At 44.5% G+C, this 21,011-nt stretch overlaps 1 protein-coding gene across 1 annotated transcript in view; it reads right to left on the minus strand.

Annotated features, from left to right (window-relative positions):
- The window catches only part of LOC126214988 (acetylcholinesterase-like), a 762,016-nt gene that overhangs the window by 33,687 nt on the left and 707,318 nt on the right, over positions 1–21,011 (minus strand). Inside the window, exon 8 of the mRNA XM_049941619.1 lies at positions 18,743–18,906. Coding sequence (XP_049797576.1) covers positions 18,743–18,906 — 164 coding nt within the window. The remainder of the gene's footprint in view (positions 1–18,742; positions 18,907–21,011) is intronic.

The raw sequence follows: 21,011 nt of genomic DNA on the forward strand, positions 1-21,011 counted from the left end.
AATACACGTTTCCAATGTGCGTTCACCGCGATGTCACCCAACACGGATGCGACCATCGTGATGCTGTAAACAGAACCTGGATTCATCCGAAAAAATGACGTTTTGCCATTTGTACACTCAGGTTCGTCTTTGAGTACACCATTGCAGGCGCTCCTGTCTGTGATGCAGCGTCAAGGGTAACCGCAGCGACAGTCTCCGAGCTGAATGTCCATGCTGCTGCAAACGTCGTCGAACTGTTCGTGCAGATGGTTGTTGTCTTGCAAACGTCCTATCTGTTGACTCAGGGATCGAGACGTTGCTGCACGCTCCGTTACAGCCATGTGGATAAGATGCCTGTCATCTCGACTGCTAGTGATACGAGGCTGTTGAGATCCAGCACGGCGATGCGTATTACCCTCCTGAACCCTCCGATTCCATATTCTGCTAACAGTCATTGCATCTCGACCAACGCGAGCAGCAATGTCACGATACGATATACCGCAATCGCGATAGGCTACAATCCGACCTTCATCAAAGTCGGAAACGTGATGGTACTCATTTCTCCTCCTTACACGAGGCATCACAACAACGTTTCACCAGGAAACGCGGATCAACTGCTGTTTGTGTATGAGAAATCGGTTGGAAACTTTCCTCATGTCAGCACGTTGTAGGTGTCGCCACCGGCGCCAACCTCGTGTCAATGCTGTGAAAAGCTAATCATTGGCATATCACAGTATCTACTTCCTGTTGGTTAAATTTCGGGTGTGTGGCACGTCATCTTCGTGGTGTAGTAATTGTAATGGCCAATAGTGTAGTATCATGAGCGTGCTGTCCGTATGTAGAATGGGCCAGACGCCCGATCTATCTGAGTTTGACTGGTGCCAGATTGTGATGGCCCGGGGGCTCGGCACGAGCATTTCGGAAGCTGCACGACCCGTCCGGTGTTCGGCGAGTCCTGTGGTGAGCGTCCTCAACACGTGGCGGAACCCAGGTGAAACCACGTCCAGATGTCGTAGGCGTCCACCTCTCATTACAGATATCGGACGTCGTAGGCTGGGTAGATTGGTGAAAGAGGACAGGCGGCGAACAGTGGCGGAACTAGCATCAGAGTTCAATTTTGGGCAGAGAAGAAGTGTGTCTGAACACACAGTGCGGTGAACGCTTCTAAAGATGGGTCTCAGCGGCTGGCGGCTCGCGCATGTGCCAACGTTAGCACCACGACATGAGCAGCTATGACTGAAATCGGCACTTGACCTTCGGCACTGGACATTGGAGCAGTGGCAGGGCGTTTTACAATCTGATGAATTCCGATACCTTCCTCATCAGGCCGATGGGAGGGTGCGAATCTGTCGTCCTCTAAGGAACAGCTTCTCGACACCTGTACTGCAGGACGGAGCCACTCTGGCGGCGGCTCCATTATGGTCTGGCGAACATTCACTTGGGCGTCCGTCGGTCCATCGGAACTTGTGCAAGGCACAATGACAGCCAGAGACTATAGTACACTGGTTGAAGACCACATACACCCGTTTGTGACGATCACGTCTTACGATGGCTATGACATTTTTCGACAATATAATGTTCCATGTCACAAGGCCAGGAGCGTTATGCAGTGATTCGAGGAATACAGCGGCGAGTTCTATTTTATGTGCTGGCTCCCCAACTCGCCAGATCTGAACCCGATCGATCACATCTGTGATGTAATGGGCGTGGCTTCTTACCTCATCACCCCTCTCCCTGGAATTAACGCGAATTAAGTGATTTGTGTGTGCAGATCTGGTGCCAACTCGTCCAGCTACCTACCAAAGCCTCATTGCTTCTGTGCCATGATGTGTCGCCAATGTTATCCGTGGCAAAGGTGAGCATACCGGCTGTAAGGTAGATGGTCATAATGTTAGTAGAGGAACAAGAGTACGTTGCAGTGCATTTGTTAGTGTGGGTTGCCTACATCAGGAGCAGGTGTGCACTCAGGGGCAAACCTATTGTTGTGTTAATTGCTTTTCCATGTCAACCTATTGTTCCGTTAAGTGCTTTTGCACGTCAAACTATTGTTCTCCTTTGATTGACAGGTACTTAAGCTATTGTTCTGCTAAATACCTGTCAATCAAAGGAGAACAATAGGTTGACATGGAAAAGCACGTAACAGAACAATGGGTTGACATGGAAAAGCACGTAACAGAACAATAGGTTTGCCCCTGAGTGCATACCTGCCCCTGATGTAGGCAACCCGCACTAACAAAATGCACCACAACATACTCTGTGCCTCTACTAATGTTCTGGCTGATAACTGTGTATTAATGTGCTACAATCATAAAAACTACAATCCAAAACCCGCAAATACTTCTCTTTGGTCCTTTGTTGCGTTCAACGCTTTACTTTATTCGTAAAGAGGCAAAATACACGATTGGCCGGATCGCAGTATAGGCCCCCAGTCAGCTACTCTCGACTCTCTATGTTCTGTGGCCTGCTGAAAACAGGTCGCTCTATAATTCCTTATATAACCCTCCAGATGGGAAAGAACTCATAGATGGTATACATCGTATAGCATTCAAACAAATTTACTGAACGTGTGGAATTCATCAGTGCTCAGTAGTTCTTGTTTCAGATAGTCTTGCTTTTCCTGTTTTTTCATATGAAATATTATTTTTAACGTATTACCACATTTTCTGTTTTGATGTTGTATAGTCTTTAAAAAATTCAACTTATATGAAAAATTTGTTTTCCTCGGTTGAGTCCGAGACTCTTTTATACATCACGTTATTAACAAATTTGCTGTAGAGCCCAAACAGCAGTATTCTTCTGTTCAGGGAAACATCTCAACTGTTGCAATCAATTACATCACAGTAACGCATCTCCCCTTATTATGCTACGTACAGTGGTGTAACAACTGCATGTGGAACGATGTATTAACATGTCCAGTAGCCCATATTTAAGACACAAGTTGGTAGTGCTTAATCCTGTTGCATGGGACTTATTACTTCTTGGTATGAAGTAAGTGATCACCCTGTACCAAGTAGACCCTATTTCAGTTGTTAAAACGTACTGTCATATTTCCATACATGTTCTTCCATTTTCTGTCGTTGTTGGATTCTTTGCCTTCGCTTTATTCGTTCTTCGCAGCTGTTCGTTTCGTGTTTCAAGGATAGACGTGTTCCAAGGATAGATGTGTTGATTACAGTTTCTTTATTTTTGTGCAATCTTTCAATGTAGTTCATTTCGAGAAAATGATTTCGGATGTATTTTAATTCGAAATTTGTAGCCGCAATGTTAGGATCTGGAGTCCTCGACTTGCATGTTATAAACGGTGAGGCCGTAATATTCGCAACACACATCTGGAGCATTTTCAGAGCCCTGTTCAGGAATCAAAGCATGACCTTCCGTTGAAAGAATACAACGCCCAGACCCCCTTCACGACCTTGGGAGGCCACTATACGCATTGAGATAACAAATTCGTACCCCATTCACACGAGTTGGCAAACATCTCTGGTAATAATTTTACCTTTGACCTGGATAGAATGGCTTCGACTGTAGAAAATACTTGATCTGTTGTACACTTTCTATTTCATTCAGAATGCTGTTTATCTCTTTTATTATCGCTCTAATTTTTCCAGGTATTTGCTACCAATTCAGCTGTTGGTGATTTAGTTTAAGTAATTAAATGTTTTTTGTTTAAGAAGACTCTGAATTCTTGTAATCTACAAAGGCGAATTTTAATTTAACTTTTACGATAGCTGTTTCGGCTTTATTGCCATTCTCAAGTAACATATAGTTTGATCATATACTTAGCGTCATAGCAAACGAACTATGAAATAAATAACCGTGCTTTATAGTAAAGGAACTATCAAATAAGTGTCAAAACGTATACAAGGACAGGCTCCGGTATATCTAATGTGAGAGGAGTAAGAATGATTTAAGGTTTCAGCATTGTCGAGAAGTGTAGCTTCATCAGAGAGACTTCCACCAGATCCTTCAGTATGTAGAACATTAACTAAACGAATATCACGTAATCACTACGAATTAGACAGTTTACTACAAATGCAAATCAAACTCGACGTTACTTGAGAATGGCAAGAAAGACGAAAAAGTTGTCGGTAAGAGTATTAAACTTTTGCAGATGGTCTCGACGTTGCCTTTACAAAATGTTAAAAACGTTACTTTATGAAGTGTACTGTGGTGTGAGCCCAGTCAAACGAATTTTTATTTCTTTCTTTATTTATTTTATTGGAAGATGTCCATTACTTATACTTTGATTTTACGTAGCAATCTTTCTTGTGACAACGTGATCTGTATACGCGTATTCGCAGCTACTTCGTCTGCACAATATCCGCCTGAGGCCCATCTCTAGCTTTGAAGGAAGGGAAGAAAAGGCTTCCTGCTTCAGCCTGTTCCGTCGCTGCAGCTCTGAGGTAGAGCTGTGTTTTGCTCATAAATGGTGCGGGGTGGCAACGAGTGCGGCTACATTAACATATCAACTGGAGGCGATGAAAAAAGCTCCTAGGCCCATCTGACTGTGAAAATCCATAATTCCAGTCATCAGTAACACCATTGTCAAAGACATTTGACAGTGCATGGATTTCTCTAATGTGTCAGTAACTAGGCTTCTACTATATAGTTACACGTAGAGCAATTTTATCTGCATCACTTTATATGTTTTTTAAGGAACCGTTTTCGCTTCTCCTGTGAAATTTAGCAAAATGGAGTAACGAGGTTTTCATTGCCTACCATCGATATACTGCAAGACAGAGAGCCATGTGTGAAGGCAGTAATGAAGCTCCACTCAACAAACCTATTCTGCAACACAAAGTAATGTGTTTTGTTTACTTTATGACCTGCCGAGCTGTACTGGAACAGTGTTGCATAGGCAATATTAGCGCATTAGAAGAAGAGCGGCGCTCGAGGTTACGATGAACGCCGGACAGAGCTCATCTTTTTACGTGTTTATGATTCGCGATCGGGTGTAGAATATCTCATAGTTATAAGTTTCTCAAACGTACGTTACGGAGAATGACTGTGCAGAAGACATCACGTAAATCATGTAACATCGATATGTTTGTTCTTTTTAGCATCCTTGTGTTTTTTAGGGATCAAATAATAGCCCTAAAATTAAAAGAAAATCTCATGTCTTTATTGACATTTCGTTTCTTTCATCAATTCAATTTAAATGAAGAATGGTTTTTCCAGATGGTGGTATTGAGAAACGTCAACGGCCTTGCCGCAGTGGTAACACCGGTTCCCGTCAGATCACCGACATTAAGCAATGTCGGGCTGGGCTAGCACTTGGATGGGTGACCATCCGGTCTGCCGAGCGCAGTTGGCAAGCGGGGTGAACTCAGCCCTTGTGGGGCAAACTGAGGAGCTACTTGACTGAGCAGTAGCGGCTCCGGTCTCGTAAACTGACATGCGGCCGGGAGAGCGGTGTGTTGACCACGTGCCCCTCCATATCCGCATGCAGAGACGCCGGTCGGTACCGCTAGGGTCTTGGTTCAAATGGCTCTGAGCACTATGGGACTTAACATCTGAGGTCATCAGTCCCTTAGAACTTAGAACTACTTAAACCTAAGGACATCACAGACATCCATGGCCAAGGCAGGATTCGAACCTGCGACCATAGCAGTCGCACGGTTCCGGACTGAAGCGCCTAGAACCGCTCGGCCACCGCGGCCGGCGCTAGGGTCTTCCGAGAACTATTCGGACAGAGTTTAATTTTTTAGTCAGTATTGAGTAACCTTCAGGCTTGCAAATTCCTTATGTAACGGTAATTACAGAAATAGTCTCGTGCTTTATTTCGATAGATGGCTCTATTCGAGCCACTCTGAGCCATTAGTTCAAATATCAAGAATTTCTTAGCATTGGTAAATTACTTCCAAATCATAGAAGGTAAGTTTACGTCGAGAGATCCTGGGCAGCAGCTGTTTTATCGTCTCGTTATTGTGTCCCGTGACAAATTACATTACTAGGCCACCTCTACATATATGTACATACTCTATAGGTCACTGTACGATGCGTTATAGAGGGTACAATGTACCACTACTAGCATCTCCTTTCCTGTTCCACTCGCCAATGGAGCGAGGAAAAAACGTCTCTCAGAAAATGGTTCAAATGGCTCTGAGCACTATGGGACTCTTAACTAACCTAACGACATCACACACACCCATGCCCGAGGCAGGATTCGAACCTGCGACCGTAGCAGTCCCTCGGTTCCGGACTGCAGCGCCAGAACCGCTAGACCACCGCGGCCGGCAAACGTCTCTCTATATGCCTCCGTAGGAGTCCCAAATTTCTCTTTTCTTCGTGGTCCTTCACCGAAATGTAGGTTGGCGGCATTAGAATCGTTCCCCAGTTAACTTCAAATGCCGGTTCTCTAAATTTACGCAATAGCGGCTCGCGAAAAGAACGTCGCCTTCCCTCCAAGGATCCAATTTAGGTTCCCGAAGTATAATGATACAATGAAGGCTTTCATGACCGGATGACATTGCTGCTAGCAAATCTTGGGTGTGTAAAGTAGTGGTCCAAGAAAATCTTGTGTTCCTAACGTTTCGGCGAGAACTGCACTCGACGGCTTCAGAGGCGTTGCTCCTCCGTTGAGTCTTGCCGAGTGACATCTAAATCTACATCTACATGGATACTCTGCAAAGCACATTTAAGTGCCTGGCAGAGGGTTCATCGAACCACCTTCGCAATTCTCTATTATTCCAATCTCGTATAGCGCGCGGAAAGAATAAACACCTATATCTTTCCGTACGAGCTCTGATTTCCCTTATTTTACCGTCGTGATCGTTCCGCCCTATGTAGGTCAGTGTCAACAAAATATCTTCGCATTCGGAGGAGAAAGTTGGTGATTGGAAATTCGTGAGAAGATTCCGTCGCAACGGAAAACGCCTTTCTTTTAATGATGTCCAGCCCAAATCTGTATCATTTCTGTGACACTCTCTCCTATATTTCGCGATAATACAAAACGTGCTGCCTTTCTTTGAACTTTTTCGATGTACTCCGTCAGTCCTATCTGGTAAGGATTTCACATCGCGCAGCAGTATTCTAAAAGAGGACGGACAAGCGTAGTGTAGGCAGTCTCCTTAGTAGGTCTGTTACATTTTCTAAGTGTCCTGCCAATAAAACGCAGTCTTTGGTTAGCCTTCCCCACAACATTTTCTATGTGTTCCTTCCAGTTTAAGTTGTTCGTAATTGTAATACCTAGATATTCAGTTGAATTTACGGCTTTTAGATTAGACTGATTTATCATGTAACCGAAGTTTAACGAGTTCCTTTCAATACTCATGCGGATGACCTCACACTTTTCGTTATTTAGGGTCAACTGCCACTTTTTGCACCATTCAGATTTTTTCTCTAAATCGTTATGCAGTTTGTTTTGATCTTCTGATGGCTTTATTAGTCGATAAACGACAGAGTCATCTACAAACAAACGAAGACGGCTGCTCAGATTGTCTCCCAAATCGTTTATATAGATAAGAAACAGCAAAGGGCCTATAACACTACCTTGGGGAACGCCTGAAATAACTTCTGTTTTACTCGATGACTTTCCGTCAGTTACTACGAACTGTGAGCTCTGTGATAAGAAATCGCAAATCCAGTCTCATAACTGAGACGATCTTCCATAAGCACGCAATTTTACTACGAGCCGCTTGTGTGGTACAGGTCGGACGTTTGACAGTGACGTGTATACTGTAGAAAAAGGGGCGTGGCCCGAGTTGCACACGATAAGCAGAGATGATCTTTGTGAAAGACAAAACTTTACCTATTGTCATCTTGTCAAACATAAAAAATGTGTTTAGTGATTCTGTCCTTATCAAAGACAAAACTTAACTAACGCTGTCGTCTTGTCAAAAATAAAAACCTGATTAGCGATACTGCAGAATCGTGAAACAATTTTTTATCTTTGACAGGACGACAATCGATAGGTAAGTTTTATCTTTGACGAGGATGATCTGTGCTTATCGCTTGTAACTCCGGTCACCCCCTTTTTCTGCAGTATACATTTCGCTCTCAGACGTCTGACCCGTCAGTCGGCAAGACTCAACGGAGGAGCAGAACCTCTGAAGATGTCCAGAGAGGTTCTGGACGAAACATTACGAGCAGAAGGGTTTCACGGTCAACTATCGTGCACCGCGAAAGGCTTACCAGAACTAACATTTCCGTAATACTTGCGTGCTGATCGAACTTACCAGTAACAAATCTAGCAGCCCGTCTCTGAATTGTTTCAATGTTTAATCCAACGTGATGGGAATCCCAAACGGTCGAACACTAATATTCTATACCCCGTCTACTTTTTAGATGAGCTACACTTTTCGAATATTCTTCCATCTAAACGATGTCGAGCATTCGCCTTCCATACCACCAAGCTGACGTGTTCGTTCCATATCATATCGCTTTGCAGCGTTACGCCTACATGTTCCATCGATGTGAGTACAGGTGAATCCGAACGTTACAGGACTGTTTCTTCTACTCATCCGCATTAACTTACATTTCTCTACATTTAGAGCTAGCTGCCTTTTATCACATCAGCTAGAAATTCTATCTAGTTCATCCTGTATCCTGCAGCAGTTACCCAATGGCTACACCCGCACAGCACAGCATCATCGGCAAACAGCCATAAACTGCTGCTCACCCATTTCGTCAGATGATTTACGTAATAACTGCGGTCCTATCAGACTTCCCTGGGACGCTCGTCACGGTACGGGTGTCTGTGGCGAACAGTAGCCGTCCAGGAAAACTAAATAGCTTTTATCCCTTAAAAAGTCTTCGAGCCACTGACGCATCGGGGAACATAATCCCTATCGTCGGACCTTCGTCGATAGCCTCATTGTTCCATATCAGAATCAATATTAGATTACTTCAGGTACCAGAAACAATGTCGGCTCCGTTGTGTATGCCTATCTGTGCCTGACCATTCCTGAGGACAATCAGAATAATAATAATAATGTTATTTACTTTGAATTTCCTTTGCACAGTGGACATCTTCAGTCAGGGAAAATGCAAGTGGAACTTTATTGTTCAGGGCTACTAGCAAAGTCACATGCAACGTAACAGACACCATACGAACTGCTTCGTGCTGATTTAGGGAACTGATGTCTACACGGTAATCTTCAGGTCGTGCAATCGTGAAGGAAAACAGGGGGAGTTAATTCTTAAGCTATTATATTAAAAAACTAAAAACCTGCCTCGATTGCAAAAAAAGCATCTAGTGTTAAGTGTTAACCCAGGTTTCGGCGTAGATAACTACACCTTCTTCAGAACAGCAATAAAACCCACAAGTGCCTAAGAAGACCTTTGTCAATGACTAAAAGAACACCATACCTATACATTTATAGACGAAAAAGAAAAGGAAAACACAAACAGTACCTATGTACAAAGTCAAAACTGGAGCGTACACCATTAAGTAAAGTAGTGGTTTTGACTTTGTACGTAGGTACTGTTTGTGTTTTCCTTTCTTTTTCGTTTATAAATGTATAGCTATGGTGTTCTTTTAGTCATTGACAGTCTTGTTAGGCACTTAGGGTTTTTATTGTTGTTCTGAAGAAGGTGTAGTTATGTACGCCGAAACCTGGGTTAACACTTAACACTAGGTGCTTTTTTTGCAATCGAGGTGGGTTTTTAGTGTTTTAATATATTAACCAACGATTGCTGACGCGCTGCGATGTTGAAGGTTCATAGCCGGCCGTGGTGGCCGTGCGGTTCTAGGCGCTCCAGTCCGGAGCCGCGCTGCTGCTACGGTCGCAGGTTCGAATCGTGCCTCGGGCATGGACGTGTGTGATGTCCTTAGGTTAGTTAGGTTTAAGTAGTTCTAAGTTCTAGGGGACTGATGACCTCAGCAGTTGAGTCCCATAGTGCTCAGAGCCATTTGAACCATTTTTTGAAGGTTCATAAATTACACTCCTGGAAATGGAAAAAAGAACACATTGACACCGGTGTGTCAGACCCACCATACTTGCTCCGGACACTGCGAGAGGGCTGTACAAGCAATGATCACACGCACGGCACAGCGGACACACCAGGAACCGCGTTGTTGGCCGTCGAATGGCGCTAGCTGCGCAGCATTTGTGCACCGCCGCCGTCAGTGTCAGCCAGTTTGCCGTGGCATACGGAGCTCCATCGCAGTCTTTAACACTGGTAGCATGCCGCGACAGCGTGGACGTGAACCGTATGTGCAGTTGACGGACTTTGAGCGAGGGCGTATAGTGGGCATGCGGGAGGCCGGGTGGACGTACCGCCGAATTGCTCAACACGTGGGGCGTGAGGTCTCCACAGTACATCGATGTTGTCGCCAGTGGTCGGCGGAAGGTGCACGTGCCCGTCGACCTGGGACCGGACCGCAGCGACGCACGGATGCACTCCAAGACCGTAGGATCCTACGCAGTGCCGTAGGGGACCGCACCGCCACTTCCCAGCAAATTAGGGACACTGTTGCTCCTGGGGTATAGGCGAGGACCATTCGAAACCGTCTCCATGAAGCTGGGCTACGGTCCCGCACACCGTTAGGCCGTCTTCCGCTCACGCCGCAACATCGTGCAGCCCGCCTCCAGTGGTGTCGCGACAGGCGTGAATGGAGGGACGAATGGAGACGTGTCGTCTTCAGCGATGAGAGTCGCTTCTGCCTTGGTGCCAATGATGGTCGTATGCGTGTTTGGCGCCGTGCAAGTGAGCGCCACAATCAGGACTGCATACGACCGAGGCACACAGGGCCAACACCCGGCATAATGGTGTGGGGAGCGATCTCCTACACTGGCCCTACACCACTGGTGATCGTCGAGGGGACACTGAATAGTGCACGGTACATCCAAACCGTCATCGAACCCATCGTTCTACCATTCCTAGACCGGCAAGGGAACTTGCTGTTCCAACAGGACAATGCACGTCCGCATGTATCCCGTGCCACCCAATGTGCTCTAGAAGGTGTAAGTCAACTACCCTGGCCAGCAAGATCTCCGGATCTGTCCCCCATTGAGCATGTTTGGGACTGGATGAAGCGTCGTCTCACGCGGTCTGCACGTCCAGCACGAACGCTGGTCCAACTGAGGCGCCAGGTGGAAATGGCATGGCAAGCCGTTCCACAGGACTACATCCAGCATCTCTACGATCGTCTCCATGGGAGAATAGCAGCCTGCATTGCTGCGAAAGGTGGATATACGCTGTACTAGTGCCGACATTGTGCATGCTCTTTTGCCTGTGTCTACGTGCCTGTGGTTCTGTCAGTGTGATCATGTGATGTATCTGACCCCAGGAATGTGTCAATAAAGTTTCCCCTTCCTGGGACAATGAATTCACGGTGTTCTTATTTCAATTTCCAGGAGTGTATTAAGCTCTTCTTGTTAGAGAGCAACAGAGTAGATAAGAAAGTGTGTGATGGTAAGTAAGTTGGGCCATTATACACTGCCAGAAAAAAAATGGCGACACCGTGAAAGACTGTGTGCTGTGGCGCCACGGTATGGTATGTGTATATTGAGCAGTTGCAGTGTTAGCCATTCGTTTGTCACGGTCACTGGCGGTGAGACGGCGTTCATGAGATCTCCTTCAGCGCCGTCTGCGTTCTGCCTGCAGGCGGTAACTGTGCTGAGTTTACAGGTGAGCGGCGGCTGCAACATTCATTCCAGGACAGCCACTCCGCACAGACGAGTACGTACTGCCGTCGAATGGCTTCGGACATTCGAAGGGGGCCGCATTGTGGGTCTGCTGGAAGTTGGATGGACGCATAGACGGACTGCTGGAGGTATTGGGCACATTGTATCTGTGGCGAGTCGCTGCATCGAACAGTGGCCTGTGGAACATTTCCACACCTGTAGAGCAGGTTCATCAACGTCCACGTAGTTCATACGCATGTCATAGGCAGTGGTGGACGACCGAACACACGGCACATGTCGCACCTGCTGTCCACGAGGCACCACTGGGAACCGTGTGCTCGCAGCACGGCTAAGGACTCGCGTGGCCTCTGGCCAGCCCACCAGTGACACCACGACATCGCCCAGCACGGCTACTCTGATGTCGCGAAAATTTTGGCTGGAGTGTGGAATGGCGCTCTGTTTTCTTCAGTGGTGAGGGTGCGTGTTGTCTGTATATGAGAGATGGGCGTACAGGTGACGCTTTAGACCTGGCGAGCTGCCTACTCCAGAGTGGATTCGCCCGTGACACGCAGGTCCCGTCCAAGGCTTCAAAGTGTGGGGCGCCATCGGTTACACTGTAAGGCGGGGCTGCTAATTTCGATTTTAGTAAGTTACCGACGTGCACGCTATCTAACATTCCGCGTGGTGTCTGTTTGTTCTATATCGTGTCTCCCTACCACTTTGCGCAACGACGCTCTGAGCGTGTTTTTTAGGGAATTGACTAGTTTGAACCTGGGACCTGTTGCTGGTAAGGAGACGCCAGACCACACATGACATGTAGAGTTCAGAAGAGTTCAGTGAGACTAGCGGTGATATAACCAAATACTTAATGATTTCAGCGTCAGCTCCAATGCACTCCCTGTAAAAGAATCTTAATACTAACTAAATTTAGTGGAAGTGGTTCAAGGCTTTCTTATTTTTAGTTAGCTGGTAAAAATAACGTCGAAAAAGCAGTTAAGTTTACCATTGGAAATTTTATTCTACTCACAAAACATTGTTTATAAATTGCACTGTTGATAAAAGGAAATGTTTTAATACAGTATGGTAAAAACCAATTGCGTTCAACAAAAATGTGAACGAATATTCCCTGAATGGGTTTCCAAGTTCTACAATGGATCGAACGATGACCTATGCCATATCACATCTATAATCTAGGTTTAAATTAAGTTTCACAAAAGAGAAAACTACCAAAATGGTATACAGTGACCCTCAATTACCTTTAATTACTTATCTAAGTTGTGGCTGATGTGGCTTCTCAATAACTATATAACAGAAAAATCATCGCGTTTCAGATTTTTACTTCAAGTGGCAAATGTGAACACCATGAGCTTTAATTGACGATCGACACTAGTATTACGCAAAAAGGGGGTGTAACAGATGAGACTTCTGCAGTTCTGAGTGAAGCTTTATGCACTGTTATGCGGCATCGCGTGCGTTCATTACCTTATCGGTGTTCGTCAGGGGGCGGCGGACAGCACAGCCCCGCTCACCTCGCCGTCTCGGAAGTAACTCTCACCTAACTTCTCCTTACTACAATTTACCGAAGTTGGTTTAAAAAAACTATCTGGCTGTGTTTTCATCTGACCAATCAGGGTCTCAATGTTAACCTTAAGCTCCACCTACAAAAATTCTGTCTATCCAATCAGAAACGTTATACTCTTTGTGGTGGGGCAATGTTTTTAAGGTTTGCAACGTAACAGAGACGCGAAAAAGTCTCACGCTAAAACTTGTGGCTGGGGTGTGGCCCTTTTTGTGTTATCGTAAGATCTATACTGTTCTTCTGGAGGGCTCTAGCTTTTAACATGGGCTAGGGAGTGGTCCTGACATAACAGAGACGCGAAAAAGTCTCACGCTAAGGCTCTAGCTTTTAACATGGGCTGGGGGGTGGTCCTAACGGTTAGCTGGCGACGTGGGTGTCCGTCCCTTATCGTAGGGCCTTCTAACTTAACACAGTTCTGCTCTCGGTTTCTGTTCTCGCTTCTCCCCTCGGAACTGCGTCTGTCTCACGGTGGGAAGGTATGACATGCATTTAGGCATTCTTGTGTTAGTCTGTGGTATTCCATTTGCTCACTCGTTACTCGTATTACTTTGGTTAATTTAATGTCACGATTTATTCGGAGCTATGTGACATACTACTGGATTTGCTTATCATGTCAGGGTTTTCATGGAAGGTGTTGGATTTGCCTGACACCTTACAGCTAGAGAGAGAGAGAGAGAGAGAGAGAGAGAGAGAGAGAGAGAGAGAGAGGAGTGAGAGAGAGTGAGAGAGAGCAAGTTATGTTACTGTTAAACAGTCTTTGGTCTTAATGTGGCACATTCTTTCCCTCTGGACGGCCGATGTGGCCGAGCGGTTCTACGCGCTATGGTCTGGAACCGCGCGACCGCTACGGTCGCAGGTTCGAATCCTGCCTCGGGCATGGATGTGTGTGATCTCCTTAGGTTACTTAGGTTTACTTAGTTCTAAGTTCTAGGCGACTGATGACCTCAGAAGTTAAGTCCCGTAGTGCTCAGAGCCATCTGAACCATCACCTTTCCCTCTGCGTCGTCTGATACATTCTTAGTTGCAGTTTTGCAGGTGTTGGACGTATACAGTAGTGCTGTGTCGGCTTCTGATTGTACCTGTTAGGTGGAAGATTTATTGTAAAAGACAGCAATGATGTACTGGGTGATCAAAAAGTCAGTATAAATTTGAAAACTTAATAAACCAAGGAATAATGTAGATAGAGAGATAAAAATTGACACACATGCTTGGAATGCCATGGGGTTTTATTAGAACCACCCCATATTGCTAGACGCGTGAAAGATCTCTTGCGCGCGTCGTTTGGTGATGATCGTGTGCTCAGCCGCCACTTTAGTCATGCATGGCCTCCCAGGTCCCCAGACCTCAGTCCGTGCGATTACTGGCTTTGGGGTTACCTGAAGTCGCAAGTGTATCGTGATCGACCGACATCTCTAGGGGTACTGAAAGACAACATCCGACGCCAATGCATCACCATAACTCCGGACATGCTTTACAGAGCTGTTCACAACATTATTCCTTGAGGAATGAAGGTGGACATATTGAGCATTTCCTGTAAAGAACATCATCTTTGCTTTGTCTTACTTTGTTATGCTAATTATTGCTACTCTGATCAGATGAGCCGCCATCTGTCGGACATTTTTTTGACCTTTTGTATTTTTTTGGTTCTAATAAAACCCCATGTCATTCCAAGCATGTGTGTCAATTTGTACCTCTCTATCTACATTATTCCTTGATTTATTCAGTTTTCAAATTTATACTGACTTTTTGATCACCCTGTATACAGTGTGATTTAGTAAAATATGCCAATATTTTAATATGTTATTCTACAAGTAAAACTAAAGAAAACATTTCATATAAACATAGGTCGTCAAATTTTTACTTACAGAGTTAGTCTAATAAAAGATTTTGCCTGAAATTTAGCAACTTCACTAACATGAAGGCATAGAAAAACTGTACGACGTTAAAGTAAAGCGCGATTTCCGTCTATTTTGTTGTTATTGATCTGGTGAATCTAATGACATGTCCCAGATGTGTGTCTGCAGTACTTTTCCAGAATATCCAGACAATCAAAGAAATAATTTAGTAAAAGTTTTAATTGGCTCAATTTCTTTTTTAAATTCCACACAACTGCACAATATTTCCAACAGAAGCTGTAATTTACAAAAATGATGGTAATAACGTTAACTGAAACTGTATGAATGGGTCAGATCATCTGCTTTTATTAATGCTATAGCACACGTGAATTCATGTTAAACCGGAAAAAACAAAGCTCAGTGTTAAGGAAGTTGTACAGTGTACAAACAATTTCACAGTACATTGCAATGAAAGTTCAAAAATGTCTCCACGGAGTTCAATGCATTTAGCTGCACGTGTACGAACAGATTTTGTTGCTCGTTTGAGTTTCAGAGGGTTGTTCTCAATTTCGTCTATACCATTCATAAAGCGAGCAAGTAATGCCTCACATGCATTGACTTTGTCCTGATAAACTACAGCTTTCATCCGTCGCAACACACCAACATCCATTGGTGTTAAATACGGCGATTTGGGTGGCCACAGACGTGTAGCACCACAACCAATCCATTTCTGGAGAAAATGTTCATTTAATTGTATAGTAACGCCCTTGGTGAAATGTGGAGGCGCGCCGTCATGTTGCAAACAATACAGAAAACTAACTCGTTTCAAGGTTAGGAAACGACTGAAAGAACTCACTAACGGTCGCCAAAAATGATATAACGTTTCTACATTCTTAATGCAAAGTAAACAAATTTACTTGTATTATAAACTTTGCTTCTCTGGATGTTCTGGAAAACTATTGCAGATACACGTGTGGGACATATTTTATTCGATTCAGCAGACCAGACTTTAACCTCGTACGGTTTTGCAATGACGTCATATTATCGAAGTTGCTAAATTTCAGGCAAATTCTTTTACTAGCGGTAACTCCGTAATTAAACATTTGCGGAACTACTTGCAGAATAACATATTAAGCTACTTGCATATCTTCGTGAATCACACTGTATATTGAAAGGCGAGAAGAATACAAATTTAAATAATGTAAAGTTTTTCTAGATAACAAGTTTTAGGTAAGATTGGCTGTCTGGTTTTTACAGAAATCCTTTGTGATCACTATACCCTTTAAAAGCATTGTTGACTTTGTTAAGCATAGTATTGTTCAGACCAATGATATGTGTGAAGATGGCACGAAGTTTTACTCTGTCTTTTTGAATATATACTTTATTCTAAAATCTTTCTCTTGGAATATAATTTCATAGGAACAGTTTACTCTCCCTATCCTACTGTTTACAAGTTTATCATTACGCATTACGACAATGCACCTAATGGTATGCAACAGTTTGAATATTGTTTGGAAATTTTATTTAACAAAAAGGAACTGTAGCTTGGCTGATGTGCGTTCGAGAAATCTGCAACAGTGTTGTCAAGACGCGAGGTAACTGGAAATTTTGATTAGGGCCAGATAACTGTTTTACTCCAGTTTTGCATTTAATATAAATACAAGTTGTATTCAGACGAGTTACAGTTCAATTCAGGTTAGGTTCTTTTCAATCAAAGATCAGCATGCGAGTTTAAGGTGGATACAAGTTTGTGGATACATATTTTTAGTAATACCTAGACTTTTTTATAGAGTGGGAGGTAAATCTGGGCTAAATTTCATGCAGGGAACTTGCAACACTTGCAGTCACATTTGGTGTTTCTGCAGGAAAAAGTAACCGGTGGCCGCTACACGTCACAGGTTGCCACCCGCAAACTACTGGCATTTCTTCGAGAGGGAGGTGACGTGCTTTTCCAGCAGGACAATGCACATGCACATACGGTTACTGCGACGCAGCGTCCTCCACGTAGTGTACAAGTACTGCCGTGGCAGCAAGATTACGAGATCCCAGGTAAACACATATGGGACACGGTGAAGCGGGAACTTACTCGTTCTCCAGGGCTGGCAAGAACCATTGCTAATTTGCAACAAAAGATACAACATGCTTGGGACAGTCTATCGCAGGATGCCGTTCGGCACTTTTATGATCGTTTGCATGCGAGAATAGACGCCTGCTTTGTGAACTGATATGACTGTTTTGGCATCCTTTGCAGTGACATGTGTGTTTCGTTTGGTCCGAATTCGTTATCGTACGCTCCTACAATCTACACCTACGTGACTACTCTGCAACTCACATTTAAGTGCTTGGCAGAGGGTTCATCGAACCACAATCATACAGTCTCTCTACCATTCCACTCCCGAACAGCGCGCTGGAAAAACGAACACCTAAACCTTTCTGTTCGAGCTCTGATTTCTCTTATTTTATTTTGATGATCATTCCTACGTATGTAGGTTGGGCTCGACAAAATATTTTCACATTCCGAAGAGAAAGTTGGTGACTGAAATTTCGTAAATAGACCTCGCCGCGACGTAAAACGTCTTTGCTTTAGTGACTTCCATCCCGACTCGCGTATCATATCTGCCACACTCTCTCCCCTATTACGTGATAATACAAAACGAGCTGCCCTTTTTTGCACCCTTTCGATGTCCTCCGTCAATCCCACCTGGTAAGGATCCCACATCGCGCAGCAATATTCTAACAGAGGACGAACGAGTGTAGTGTAAGCTGTCTCTTTAGTGGACTTGTTGCATCTTCTAAGTGTCCTGCCAATGAAACGCAACCTTTGGCTCGCCTTCCCCACAATATTATCTATGTGGTCTTTCCAACTGAAGTTGTTCGTAATTTTAACACCCACGTACTTAGTTGAATTGACAGCTTTGAGAATTGTACTATTTATCGAGTAATCGAATTCCAACGGATTTCTTTTGGAACTCGTGTGGATCACCTCACACTTTTCGTTATTTAGCGTCAACTGCCACCTGCCACACCATACAGCAATCTTTTCTAAATCGCTTTGTAACTGATACTGGTCTTCGGATGACCTTACTAGACGGTAAATTACAGCATCATCTGCGAACAACCTAAGAGAACTGCTCAGATTGTCACCCAGGTCATTTATATAGATCAGGAACAGCAGAGGTCCCAGGACGCTTCCCTGGGGAACACCCGATATCACTTCAGTTTTACTCGACGATTTGCCGTCTATTACTACGAACTGCGACCTTCCTGACAGGAAATCACGAATCCAGTCGCACAACTGAGACGATACCCCATAGGCCCGCAGTTTGATTAGAAGTCGCTTGTGAGGAACGGTGTCAAAAGCTTTCCGGAAATCTAAAAATACGGAATCGACTTGAGATCCCCTGTCGATAGCGGCCATTACTTCGTGCGAAGAAAGAGCTAGCTGCGTTGCACAAGAACGATGTTTTCTGAAACCATGCTGATCACGTATCAATAGATCGTTCCCTTCGAGGTGATTCATAATGGTTGAATACAGTGTATGCTCCAAAACCCTACTGCAAACCGGCGTCAATGATAAAGGTCTGTAGTTCGATGGATTACTCCTACTACCCTTCTTAAACACTGGTGCGACCTGCGCAATTTTCCAGTCTATAGGTACAGATCTATCGGTGAGCTACCTGTCACCTCACTTGTCCTTCAGGGTGTTGAATTTTTTCCCCCCGGCAATGTACTTGATGAGCGTAAACACGACGGAGAACAGTGGCCGCCGCTGTACTCACCCGGAGAGCGAGAACGTGGCGAAGCTGTGCATCATGCGCAGGCTGAGGTCCCGCTCGCTCTCGGTGAAGGGCGTGCTCAGGTTGAGCGGCCTGCCGAACACGTACTCCACCTCGTCGCCGTGGATCACGCCCATCCACTGGCCCCACGGGTTGCTGCTCGTCCGCTGCCGACATACAGGCAAAAAGTGCACAATCAAACACCAACAAGTTTCTCGAACAACGAACAACGTCCCGTGACAGCTGTGGGGTGGGGTTTCAGAATTAAAGTACGCCAACTCTATCACTACCAATGTATTTTCCTAAAATTCACTACCTGAGGGGCGGCGAGTGGATACCACAAAAATAAACATATATATATATATATATATATATATATATATATATATATATATATATATATATATATATATTCACGTTGCTCTTCTGTTAGATTATTTCTTCTTCGTTGAGACTCTTGTAATACTCCTACACGTGCTTCCCTTTCTTCGTCGGTTTCATTGCTCCGCGAAATCTTTTGTCTTCTCAACTCTATTCGGGGTCGTGAAAAGTTGCCTTTAGCCTTTAGTCTTGGGCAGTTACTCCAATATATTTTCACGTTGTTTATTATTACACGGAGATATTAATTACTCCTCGATTAAATGTTGAACTGGAACTGAATCACAGTTTTCGTGAGCAGTTTTTTCTTTCATACTTTTTCCTGCGATTAGGCCTATTACAAATAATATTGAGGCGCACTATCTCCACTAGACGTCACGGCGCCTAGAGTATCAGCAACCAAACTGACAGCCTGCAGCCGCGGGTTGCCCGCTTCACAGGCACACCTAAGCACCACACAACCGACAGGCACTATTGATGAACGGCCACAGCAACAACCACAACAACAACAACACCAACAACACAGTAACGACACCAGCGGCCACCAGGGGCCACTACCGGCCCACATAAACATAAGGAAGAGGTCGCTGCAGATCCCGGAACTATTTTCACACGTCAAACCACGGGAAATAGTTCCGTGGTACTCATCCGCCGAAGCGTTATGAAGGCCGGCGCTCGGCCGCACATCGGCAATTCATCGACCGCCAGCAAACTTGGATAGCTGCCGCCCCGGCAGCCCGGCTTGGATCTTCTCGCTGATCTCTGGATTAGGCTCGGTTTATCAGAGAAGTCCCTGGCGGAGACTAGTAGGAATTTATTTCAGTTGTTTTCTATATTATTCTTGTATGTAGTTGTGATTCGAAGATGGATCACTGTTTATGTTGGTGTTATACTTGGAGATTTTGTTTTGGTTAATTGAACAGTCCAATAAATTGTTTTCCGACTTTGATCGTTAGTTTCTTCTGCTTACGCAGACATATATATATATATATTCCTGCGATTAGACATATTGTAAGTAATTTAGGCGCACTATACAGGGTGGTCCATTGATCGTCACCGAACCAAATATCTCACGAAATAAGCGTCAAACGAAAAATCTACAAAGAACGAAACGTGTCTACCTTGAAGGGGGAAACCAGATGGCGCTATGGTTGGCCCGTTAGATGGCGCTGCCAAAAGTCAAACGGTTATCAACTGCGTTTTTTAAAAACAGGAACCTCCATTTTTTATTACATATTCGTGTAGTATGTAAAGAAATATGAATGTTTTAGTTGGACCACTTTTTTTGCTTTGTGGTAGATGGCGCTGTAATAGTCACAAACATATGGTTCACAATTTTAGACGAACAGTTGGTAACAGGTAGGTTTTTTAAATTAAAATACAGAACGTAGGTACGTTTGAACATTTTATTTCAGTTGTCCGAATGTGATACATGTACCTTTGTGAACTTATCATTTCTGAGAACGCATGCTGTTACAGCGTGATTACCTGTAAATACCACATTAATGCAATAAATGCTCAAAATGAAGTCCGCCAACCTCAATGCATTTGGCAATACGCGTAACGACATTCCTCTCAACAGCGAGTAGTTCGCCTTCCGTAATGTTCGCACATGCACTGACAATGCGCTGACGCATGTTGTCAGGCGTTGTCGGTGGACCACGATAGCAAATATCCTTCAGCTTTCGCCACAGAAAGAAATCCGGGGACGTCAGAACCGGTAAACGTGCGGGCCACGGTATGGTGCTTCGACGACCAATCCATCTCTCATGAAATATGCTATTCAATACCGCTTCATCCGCACGCGAGCTATGTGCCGGACATCCATTGTGTTGGAAGTACATCGCCATTCTGTCATGCAGTGAAACGTCTTGTAGTAACATCGGTAGAACAT

The sequence above is a fragment of the Schistocerca nitens genome, chromosome 12, assembly GCF_023898315.1.
Source record: "Schistocerca nitens isolate TAMUIC-IGC-003100 chromosome 12, iqSchNite1.1, whole genome shotgun sequence".
Classification (NCBI taxonomy): domain Eukaryota; kingdom Metazoa; phylum Arthropoda; class Insecta; order Orthoptera; family Acrididae; genus Schistocerca; species Schistocerca nitens.